At 39.6% G+C, this 11,760-nt stretch overlaps 2 protein-coding genes across 2 annotated transcripts; both read left to right on the top strand.

Annotated features, from left to right (window-relative positions):
* The first annotated feature begins 2,837 nt into the window (after positions 1–2,837).
* Positions 2,838–9,591, top strand: LOC128721704 (phospholipid-transporting ATPase ABCA1). Its single transcript, XM_053815484.1, has 7 exons — positions 2,838–3,017; positions 3,662–3,782; positions 3,849–6,027; positions 6,081–6,823; positions 6,888–7,220; positions 7,294–8,627; positions 8,710–9,591. Exons 1-7 carry the CDS (start codon positions 2,838–2,840, stop codon positions 8,899–8,901), a joined length of 5,082 nt encoding a protein of 1,693 aa, XP_053671459.1. The 3' UTR covers positions 8,902–9,591.
* Positions 9,592–9,868: 277 nt separating this feature from the next.
* LOC128730524 (pachytene checkpoint protein 2 homolog) lies at positions 9,869–11,332 on the top strand. The gene is made up of 3 exons (XM_053823579.1): positions 9,869–9,918; positions 9,990–10,666; positions 10,758–11,332. The coding sequence occupies exons 1-3, from the start codon at positions 9,869–9,871 to the stop codon at positions 11,330–11,332; spliced, it is 1,302 nt and encodes a 433-aa protein (XP_053679554.1).
* Positions 11,333–11,760: the final 428 nt, after the last annotated feature.

The raw sequence follows: 11,760 nt of genomic DNA, 5'->3' as shown, positions 1-11,760 counted from the left end.
ACTGTACGAGCAGGAAAACCGATCATCTATTCAATGCACGGTGATGCGCTTGTAAAATTCTTCTAGTTCCATGAACTTCTGAAAATAATTACTGAACTCACTGAATTGGAATAATTATACGAAAACTCTTACAACCATTGTCAACCGCACAAACAACACTCAAATTCAAATATTATGATGCTTGTCATGCTGAAAAATATATATGTCCGATAAGCTACCTATAGTGCTCAATGAAAATATAAACAAACATCAAAACGATGTGAAAAAGGATAACAAATGTTTAGTAGGAATTTGATTTAATCTTTTCACGTTTGTAACTCAATAAGCTGGTTATCATGGCCCTAGAACTATCGCTTAAAACGTGTCGCTTTTGTTTATCACAAGATGAAACAATTAATCCTCTGTTTGAGCGATTTAATTCGGAAGAAGAATACGAACAGTTGCAAAGTCTCCTGGGAACTGAGGTTTGAATAGCATCGTAATTGGTGTAAATTTGTGTAAACCCTACGTTTGATATGTTATTTTTTAGCAGCTTCTTCCAACAGATGCTTACGCAAATATTTGTAGTAAATGTGAATCCAAGATCGACATAGCTTTTAGCGTTATGAACGAGATTCGACGAGCGAATAGATTGTTTTGTTCTTTATTGGAGTGAGTAATAAAAAATCCTTTCTAACATTTTAACATGTCACTAAACTACAACATATTATTACAATTTTAAAACAGGAAACAGCAAAGTCTTGTACAAGGAACGGACGAAGTGGAATTGAAAAACGATACTTTGCACCCAATTGATATTGAAACAAAGAGTCAAAGCTTTGTCTTCGAACATCCATTGCTCAGCAAAAGCATCGAAACTGAAACAATTCCAGTAACCAACGTTTGTTTATTAAAAGAAGAGTGTCAAGAAACTGATGTCGAAAATACTTTGGTACCAATTGATATTGAAACAACGGGTCAAAGCTTTGTCTTCGAACAACCATTGCTCAGCAAAAGCATCGAAACTGAAACCATTCCAGTAACCAAAGTTTGTTTATTAGACGAAGAGTGTCAAAAAACTGATGTCGAAAATACTTTGGTACCAATTGATATTGAAACAAAGGGTCAAAGCTTTGTCTTCGAACAACCATTGCTCAGCAAAAGCATCGAAACTGAAACCGAAGGGTGTCAAGAAACTGAGGTCGAAGATTACGAATATGAGTTTATATGTAATATAGAAAACGAGCCAGAAACAGCCCTCGTATGTGCTATATTCTCCAATCGGAATAGTTCTGAAATGCAAAATTGCTTCATTTGCAATTCGTTTTCCGGAAACGCTGTCGCCATTCAGCATCATTTGAATACGACCCACCAGCAGAAGATTCCTTACCAATGTTCAATGTGTTTACTGACCTTAGAAAGTGTTTCCGATCTTAATGCTCACATACATAGTCATCGTATTCCATTCGCGTGTTTGTTCTGCGACAAGTCGTTCGACTCGCAAAGAGATCTTGATCTCCATCGACAATGCAGTTCTGGGTACGGATGTATTTTTTGCGGAAAGTCCTTTTTATTTGTTTCACAATTGATCAATCATACATTTTGTAATGCTACTAAGAAACAACGAATGTTACTGGTAAAACGTTTGATTAGTAATAATGACCAGTGTAACCTTATAGCAACCTTAAAATGTGTGGCTTGCAATGTCCAGTTCCATGATAGGAAAGAATTGGAACAACATTTTGAACAACACCACCCAAACGGATTTAGTCACCAGTGCGATTTATGTGACCAAAATTTTTCCTCGCTAATTGTTGCTCGTCAGCATAGAACATTGCACAAAAAAAATATTTTAACAGTACACAAACCTGCTATCAAAAAACATAACCAGTGCAGTATTTGTGAAAAGATTTTTAAGTTCAACAGGGAACTTCTAGAACACATAGAGACGGTGCACAATGAGGTACCTGTCGAGCTGTATCAATGCTTAAAGTGCGAAAGGAAGTTTACATCAAAAGCTAAGTGGCAAAAGCATCACTACAATACACACAAGAATCAACCGCAAAACTATCCCTGCTCTTTTTGTGATCGAATTTTCAAAAAACGAATTGCGTTGAAAGACCATGAAAATATCCATCGGGGAGAACAATTGTATCACTGCGATACATGTCGTCGTAATTTTACGTACAAAAGTTCATATGATCGACACATTCAGGTAGTGCACAGCGATGCGAAAAAATTTCCCTGTACATATTGTAAAAAAAGTTTCAAGCGAAAATCCACATTAAAAGTTCATCTGCGAGTTCATACGGGAGAAAGACCGCATGAGTGTAAGCTGTGTGGTCGGCATTTTACAAATCCCAGCTCATTAAAAAAGCACAATCAAAGCAAAGGAACCTGGTGTAGGAGAGGAAATATGCAATAGAACTAATAAAAACTGTTTGACAATGATAAGAAAATTACACTCAACACACAAATTGTTGCTCACAACACACAAATTATTGTTTTACTATCAACCCAATCCAAATTGTATCCCTAGTTTCTACAGGTTTCTGGTTTATATCAACAACATATTATCCAAATACGATTGTAGAAAGGGCTTTTAAGGATAGGAAGGAGTATTAAAGTATTTGAAATTATTGAATATTTGAGCGTTGATTTATTTACTAAATCGACATAATTTATTTAGTATTATTATAGTATTACAAAAAAGATGCTATAATTTAATTGTTCAAATCGACTGCCATCGATGGTGCCTGAGGATGACAGTTTTTACTTTGACAGGCGTGTTTTATTATTGTCGAGTCGTCTGAATCTGTTTAGTTTTTCTCCTAATAGTGCTGTTCTATTATCTTATAATGTCGCCCCTGTTGGTTTTATTCATTCGAAAAGGATTAACAGAAAAGAAGCGACATATTTTCCGTAACATCGTCAACAGCACTGTGACCATCCTGTTTGTTATTGCCGTTGTACACATACTGCAGAGCCAAAATGCTTCGTCTGCCGTGCAGAACTGGAAGAGTGGAAGCATTGATCAGGTATGTAAGGATTTTCATATGTCGATCACTGTTTAGTTATCGGTACATATGAATCGTGTATCGTGTGTACTATATTTATCGCAAAAACTGACCTATTAAGAGCTCATGCACATCCTGATATTGTTATTGTTATTTATTTAAGAACGGCCTGGCCGTATTTTGAACATCATGATATGTGACAACATGATTGACATGCGTAAAACAAAAGATAAGGATCTATTGTGGTTGAACTATGGCTCCATTGTCCTGCCACAAATACGAGACTAAAAATCCTATGAATATCTTCGTGTTTATCGCGACTAAGAGGGTTTCGTAGCTGATGAGCTTTGAGCCTGATCCGTATTGCACTCTCATGGCGGTCTGTCTGGATGCAAGTGATTTCACCTGTGGCACTGTTATTTCACCCACAGATTTCATAGTGTGGCTAGGACGTCATCTAAATACTTAAAGGCTTTTCTTCCTTATATAGTTCATACGTTCCATGGTCCCAAAGCCGGAAAATCCGGGCTATGGAGGTATAGGATATTGCATACACGATGTCACATGTCCTGTGCAAAACGAGGACGTGACTTAAAATGAAATTTCAACAGATTTCAACTTTAACAGAATAACAATCAATTCAAATTTCTGTCTTTTTCCAACAGGATGAGTTAGCGGACAACTTTCCAGGCGAACACATAAACAAAGTATACTACACTCCACGGACAGAAATGACTGAAAATATTATGGAATCTGTGCGTCAAACGCTGTACATTGTGGACGAGCGTATGTACTTGTAACAGTATATATTTTTCATTCATCTGTACTACTGATTTGCCCGTTCTATTGCAGGACTTGAACCGTTTGAAAGTGAAAGCGAGTTAGAATTTGCCCTGCTAGATAACGAATATATTTGCTTTGGGGTTAGCTTTCACAATGTATCGGAAGAAGGCGTGCTAGTGTACACGATTCGTACTAAAAACAATAATTTCCAGACCGATACAATCTATTCTCGCGATGTATTTTTCAGTTACAAAAAACGCGACAACGAGTATATCGAGAGTGGATTTTTGGCGCTGCAAAATGCGATTGATCAGGCATTCGTGATGCATATTACGTCAATTCGACAGCAAGGTATCGCAAAAACACCCCGTGTTACAATTCGCTATGATCACATTCCAGTGAAGGAAAAACAAGGACCACAGGAACCGTCGAAGATAAATCTTGTCATTGCAGTTCTTGCCGTAGGGTTTACCATAATGAACACGTATATCCTGCTCCTACCGTTGGTCGAGGAGCGAGCGAATGGTATGAAAGAATATTTGAAAATAGCCACATCCGCAAGTTATTGGAATGAAGGGGCACTGTTCATGATAAATTTCGTCCAGTTTAGCTTAGTATTGTTAGTTTGTCTAGCGATCACTATCTTCAGTGGCGTGTGGGAAACAAATCCAGCACAGTTGATTTATCTTTTCGTACTGGGGTTTGAATTCATAACGAACCATGTTGCGTTCACTTTTTTCTTAAGTACCACTCTAGCATCTTCAACCATTGCGACCGCTGTAGCTCCCGTAACAGTTTTCGTTCCTTTGATATTCTCGGGTCTAAGCAAGCAGCTAATTTTACCGCTCTGCATATTTCCCGTCAACGGGCTTTATTATGGTGGCAAAATATTTGATTCCTTCAAATCATCAGGCCATTTGTTTCGAGCAGGTGATCTCTTCACTATTGGTTATCCCGGAATAGACCAAATAAGTCTGTTTCGGTTGTACGTCGTACAACTGCACGGGGCTGTACTGTGGGTATTTCTATGGTTTTACGTTTCGAACGTTTTTCCCGGTCAGTACGGAACCCCAAAGCCAAAAAACTTCTTTTTATCACAGAGCTACTGGAAAACGGTGAAAAGTAGTGCTCGAAGCAGAACAAAGAGTAAGAATAAAATTAATGCTGAAAGTCAGCACGAACTGCAGCATGATTCGGCCAACAGCAATGACATGGTAAACGGATTTGAATCTATCAGCTTGGAGAACATAGATCAAGCCCCAGAAGAAACGCAGGGTGTAATTAGTCAACATGTTGAAGAAACACCGAATAGAGATTCACGGCGCGTCGTTCGCATTTCTAAGCTAAACAAGGTTTTCAATGGTCGCTCTGGAAGAGCCAAAGTGGCTGTGAAGGATTTTTCGCTCTCTATCTACAATCACAGCATTACAGTGCTACTGGGACACAACGGAGCTGGCAAAACAACCACGATGAATATCATCACTGGAATACTTCCACGGTCGTCCGGGTCGATCATCGTGGATGGCGAGTGTAATCCAAACCAGTATCGGCAAAAAATTGGATTCTGTCCGCAGCATGATGTTTTCTTTTCATATTTAAATTGTCGCGAACATTTAGAATTTTTTGGCCGTCTGCGTGGCTTAAATAATGCCGAAGCCCGAGAAGAGGCAAGGTTAGTTCTAGCAAAAGTTAACATGCTGAACAAAAGTGAATCTCTCGTACATACACTCTCGGGAGGTATGAAAAGGAGATTAAGTTTAGCAAACGCCATTATTGGACACACGAAGTTACTTATACTAGATGAGCCAACGTCCGGTTTGGATCCAGAATCGAGGCGTGACATTTGGGATGTGCTTTTGAAGCTACGCCAAAATCATACGATCTTACTGACAACGCACTTTATGGAGGAGGCTGACGTACTCGGCGATTGGGTTGCGATCATGGAAGAAGGCCAGCTAGTAGCGTTTGGGTCACCCCTATACCTAAAGCATCACTACGGCAAGGGGTACACACTAAAATTGCTCAAGTCGAGTAATTTTGCTCAGAACAAAACCTGGGAACTGATTCGTCAGCATGTACCACATGTCATCATGCGTGATTCGGTGCAAGAAGTGTTTGCCGTCACTCTGCCCTACGACGAAATGACTGAATATCCATCTTTATTGAAGGAGTTAGAGCTGGGTCAACAAGATTTGGGTATCGAATCTATTGGCATTGCAAATGCGACCCTCGAAGAGGTGTTTTTAAAGTAAGTGATTATCAATAATAAGAAATCAAAAGTTTACTAAATACTTTTTTTAGTTCTAGCAACCAAAAAATTCAGCTGGAGCATCATCCGGAAAGTGTCGATTACGTAGACAACCCAATTGTTCTTCACAATGTTGATTCGCCGACGTCAATTTCATCAACTAAAAAAGGTTTCAAAATGACGCCAATGCAGATCAAAAACATTTGCCTAGCAATATGGCGTAAAAAGTGGATCCATATGAAATCCAACAAGCACATTTACGGCTGGCTTCTTGCGCTCCCTCTAATAGTGACCGCACTATGCTTCACATTTACCAATGGAATTGCTGACGCAGCAACGGCCCTTCCGGCCGTGGTTTTGAAAGCGGACAACATCAAAAAACCATTGGGTATTTTGGTTATTAACATGGCAGCTGAGGATTATTTATTTCAAACATTTAATAAGGATACGGAGCGTATGTGGATTAATGGTGTAGAGCTGATATTATACGAGAATGTATCATTGTTCGGATTGCCCCTTAGGGAACTTATAGATAAAGATTACATCGAATATCGCGACCGGCTGGTAATTGCCCTTGAGTGTAACATTACGAGAGACGACGTGGAAATGCTGGTACTCTACAATAACAATCTCGTTCATAGTACCGGAATTGCGGAATCAATAGCCACTACAATACTTCTTCGCTATCATTCCGGTCTTTCCGAAGCTCTGGTTGAAGTACAAAACATTCCTTCTACTAGAAAACAGCTGATAGACATTCAAACGCCGTATTTCTTCACGGAGCTCGTATCGATAGGTACCAATTTCATCTATAACCGCCTTTGGCAATTTATAACGTATTTTCGATTGTTTTGCTTCAGCGTTTATGTTTTACATCCTAATATACTTGCAAGTGCCCTTGCAAGAGCATCTGACTGGCTTCCGACAGCTGCAAAATATCAATCGATATGTGTACTGGATTAGTACATACACATTCGATTTGATAATTCATTTCACGATTTGCTCACTGGTAATTGCGCTAGTGGTGTTAATAGATCGTGAAGATGCATTCTCTACTTCGTCGTGTAGGCATATATTTTTAATTCTTGTGCTGTATGGCATGCTGGCCCTGCTGGTAGTGTACATCATTAGCCAATGTGTGGCAAATACTAACACTGCCATCACAATCATGAGCTATCTTATGATAGTGGGAGGTAAGTTGTTAAAAATTAGCTCGTGATGAGCATCTACTATACTTTCAATGGCATATATATTATCACTTTTTAGTTGGCGGAGTTTTTTTACTCTCTAGCGAGTACGATAACATAAAAAATAATGCGGTGTGGATAGGTATGATGCACATCGTACCCGAGTTTGCACTCAAGCATTCGATGCGTGTGGTGTATGAAAATCAGAAGCTTATGCTATATGAGCATCTAGCAAGCCAACAACACGCCGGCAGCCATTCTAAGGCGCACGAGCTCTTAAAGGACCGAATCTATCCGAGCATATTTTATGCTACTTTTATGATTATTTTCCTTGTTCTTGTAGTCGTATTGAACGAGGGTGTAGAAAACATTTACATGATGGAGAAAGTAAAGCAAAGTCGTGAATTGGCAGGGGAAAACATTCGGAAGGTATACAGACAAGTAAGCCGTACGATATCGCGAAAGGACGAGCGTCCAAAAGTTGAGCAAGATCCCGAGCGCCGTGGGCAAGATGAAATCGACAGTCCCGGTCCTTTCGATGATGACGTAGATAAGGAGTCTGAGATGGTTAAAAAGTTGTTGGATTCAGCCAATGCTAGTCAGCAAGAGTATGCGATAGTAGTGAAGGGGCTCAAAAAAAACTATACTAATCACGAGGCAGTTAAATGCGTCAGTTTTGCCGTGAAGAAGGGCGAATGCTTCGGTCTGCTTGGAATGAACGGTGCAGGCAAGACGACTCTGTTCCAGATGCTTTCAGGCAACTTGCCGCTCTCGGACGGCAAGGTCTACCTACAGCAATGCGAGGTGCACGACGCTAACGCGTTTGAATACCGTCGCCAATATGGCTACTGTCCACAGCTGGACGTACTTCTCGATTTCATGACGGTGTACGAGGTGATCGATTATTTCGCGCAATTAAAAAGTCTCTCATCTAGAGAAAGCCTCATAATGAATTGGTTGGCGAAGCTTGACATTCAACAGTATAAAAACCACGCATTGCGAGAGTGCTCGGGTGGTACCAAGCGCAAGGTCAACACGATATTGGCTCTACTTGGAGGACCTTCCGTTGTGCTGCTAGACGAACCCACTACGGGTGTCGATCCAAAGTCTCGACACTTCCTCTGGAAGACTATCAAAATTATTCAACGAAAAAATCAAACGATACTCCTGACATCCCACAGCATGGACGAATGCGAAGAACTTTGTAATCGACTTTCCATAATGGTCGATGGTCGACTTTCTTGCATAGGCACCATACCACAATTGAAGAAACGCTATGGCCAGGGATATATTTTCCTACTCAAGTTGAACAACACACCGGCGTCTAACGAACACGACGTAGCCTTCGATAATCAGCAACTAATTCTAGAAGTAAAAGAGCGTTTTAAAGCTTCGCTACAGGAGGAACATAAGGTGAGTAGAAGGATAAAGCGTTTGACTGCTTGTATGATGGAATGTAGCTAATTTACAACATTTTGTTTTTTTTTATTTGCAGGGTTTGTTGAAATTTGTCGTAAGCCTCTCTGTAAAACTATCGAATCTGTTCGATCTAGCTATCGCGCTGAAAGAGAAACATGGGGAACATATCGTAAACTATTCGATTAGTGAATCTTCTCTGGAAGATATATTTCTCAATTTTCAACCTAAAAAAATCAGCATTTCTGAGCAGCAGCATTTCATACACTAATCAACGTACTGGCAGCTATTGTAATGTGGTTGGTCTACATAGCATATGGCAGTGAGGACATCCAAACACTCTCTATGGATTACATTCTATGTTTCATTGTTGTGCACAAAGACGTTGCAGGTTATCATAAAAATAGCATGCACGTGCCTTATGAATTCTAGACCACCTTTACAGGTCATAAAATCTGTATCTATAAGGAACATTCTCGAACCAAAGATCATTTCCTGAAAACATAAATACTAGGAGTTTCCATTTATCACTTACATGCAAGTACTTCAAAGCAAAAAGAAAAAAGCGCGTCACTATGCAAGGAATATACATTTACATTTAGTTATACATCGTCCTCAGCTATGAGCGTTTACAGTATTTAATAAACAGCTTCATTTATATTTTTACCGTAGCCAAAAAATGTTAAAGTTAATCCAATCCCTCATAAATTCTCACTTAAGAGAGTATAATTTTATAATAATTTTTGTATACTTTAAAAGCAAATATAAAATCGTGTTTTTTGGGAGTCAATGTTTCAGAATATGTAGTCGTTATTTGTGAAATATGTGAAGCATTTAATGATGCTGCCCTTACTCATATTGGATTTAAAACAATGGCGTTATGGTGTAACATAATGCATTAGTTTTATCAAGTTATCAATAATGCATTAGCTTTTATAAGCGATTATTTTACCAAACACTAAAGAACTTTATTTAATTAATAAATTTTATATTTATAACCCAATTGTATAGTGCTGGAAAGAAATATAACGGCTATGATCAATAATATCTGCTTGGACAAATGTCATTTTTTGAAAATGTTCTCCATTGTGGTGTCCCTTTTACTAAACCTGTTTTTGAAATTTGAACGATCAAATCAAATTCAACAAAACCGCCAATATTGCACACCTTTTTGTTTGCAAACTATACACTGGTTAGTCCTTGATTTTCTTATCACTTTATTGAAAGATCTACTTAGCATGAGTGAAATTACTCCATCCATACTGATAGAAGTGGCGTGCGCACGCGGGTATCACGATTAAATTCGAATCTATATTCATCATAAGTTAGCCCTACTGAACGTCCATTGTCCTCTTGTAGGTTTAATAAGTTGCAGCAGCGAAGCGACGTTTATCAGCATGTTCACGCTATCATTGAAGACCGTGAGAATATTCCAATGGGGACAATCCTCACCATACCGGTGCCATTCGTGTTGCAGGTGCAATTCTGCACAAATATTGATCAATTTACGCCTCGATCGGCATTGCAATTTACCTTCTACATGCTGCAAGACCTGACACCGGTACGGGAAACTATTGGCCATGGCGATGAAGAGGTAGAAATATCGAATCATTGGCTACTGCCATCCCGTGAGCTGCACGGGTTGTGGGAGAGTTTGATCTACGAGGAGAAAGTTAAAGATGGTATGTTAGCATTTGCTGAAACGTCCATGCTATTTGCTCGGAAGGGCGTCGACAGGAATTTGGTTACATGCAACCGTTTGGCTCTGTTCCATGGGCCGCCCGGCACTGGAAAAACAAGCCTTTGCAAGGCCATCGCTCAAAAGTTATCCATTAAGTTGACCGAAAACTACAAACATGCGCACCTGGTGGAGATCAACAGTCACAGCCTGTTTTCTCGCTGGTTTTCCGAGAGTGGCAAGCTGGTACAGAAGGTGTTTTGCGAAATTGTAGCACTGTTGGAAGATGAATCTTCGCTGGTTTGTGTACTAATCGACGAAATTGAATCGATCGCATATGCGAGAAACAAAATCTCATGTAAGTAGAGGATCAAGCGTTGCTGGATGACCTTTCGTTTAGCCTTTATCTTGCCCAATACTTTACATGCAACGTGCAATTTTTGTTGTAGCAAATGAACCGTCTGATAGCATACGCGTGGTGAATGCTGTTTTGACGCAGCTGGATCGTTTACGACGCTTTCCGAATGTGTTTATTCTAGCCACATCTAATCTGACGGAAAGCATTGATGCAGCGTTTCTGGATCGCGCCGATTTCGTGCAATACATCGGTAATCCGACAGCGCATGGTATTTACGAGATCTATCGTATGACACTGCACCATCTGGTATCCACGGGAATTATTGCGCGAGAGGAAATGAAGACCCGAAAGTCACCTCAACTAACTGATAATTATGAATTTCCTTCGTACGCAGAAGTAACCGATACGAGCCAGCCAAATAGTACGGTGCTCGACATGTTAATGCAAGTCGTACAACTATCGGAAGGACTGAGCGGCCGGTCGTTGCGTAAAATTCCTTTTCTGGCACATGCACTCTTCGTGAAAAAGGAATCGGAAAGTATGTTGAATTTTATATCCGCTATGCGCCAAGCCGTGCGGAAAGTTCTAGCAGATAAGGTGCTAATAGGAAACGCTATACGACCTGCAAATGCCGTTACAAACGGCACTGATGTAGAGAATCAATGATTATACGAATGTATCTAGAAGATAACGTATGAATTGAAAAATATTTATCCAAGATTCATGCACAATATAGCCTAAAATAATTCTTTTAAAATTAAAAGCATCATTGCGAATGAAACGAATTATGAAATGCAAAAATTCAATACACTGCTCCGTGTGTTTTTACTCAAGCATTTACCGAATGAATATGCAATCAACATATTGCTCAACAGTTCAGCAGAATAAACCGGCCACCAATATTGTCCATGCGAGGAAATGTTGGACTGCGATTACAGATTTAAACATATTTTGCGATACCTCTTTGAGGCTTCCACTCACAACAATCCAACAACATAAGTCGACCCAAGTTAATGCAATTCTTAACAGAGAAAGAAACAGGGGTTCAGCTTCATTTCGAACCTAATAAGGAATGAAAAAGCGCAGTTTTCAAA

The sequence above is a fragment of the Anopheles nili genome, chromosome 2 (genome assembly GCF_943737925.1).
Source record: "Anopheles nili chromosome 2, idAnoNiliSN_F5_01, whole genome shotgun sequence".
Taxonomy (NCBI): Eukaryota; Metazoa; Arthropoda; class Insecta; order Diptera; family Culicidae; genus Anopheles; species Anopheles nili.
The sequence above is the reverse complement of the archived record's forward strand: the minus strand, read 5'-3'. Positions and strand labels throughout refer to the sequence as shown.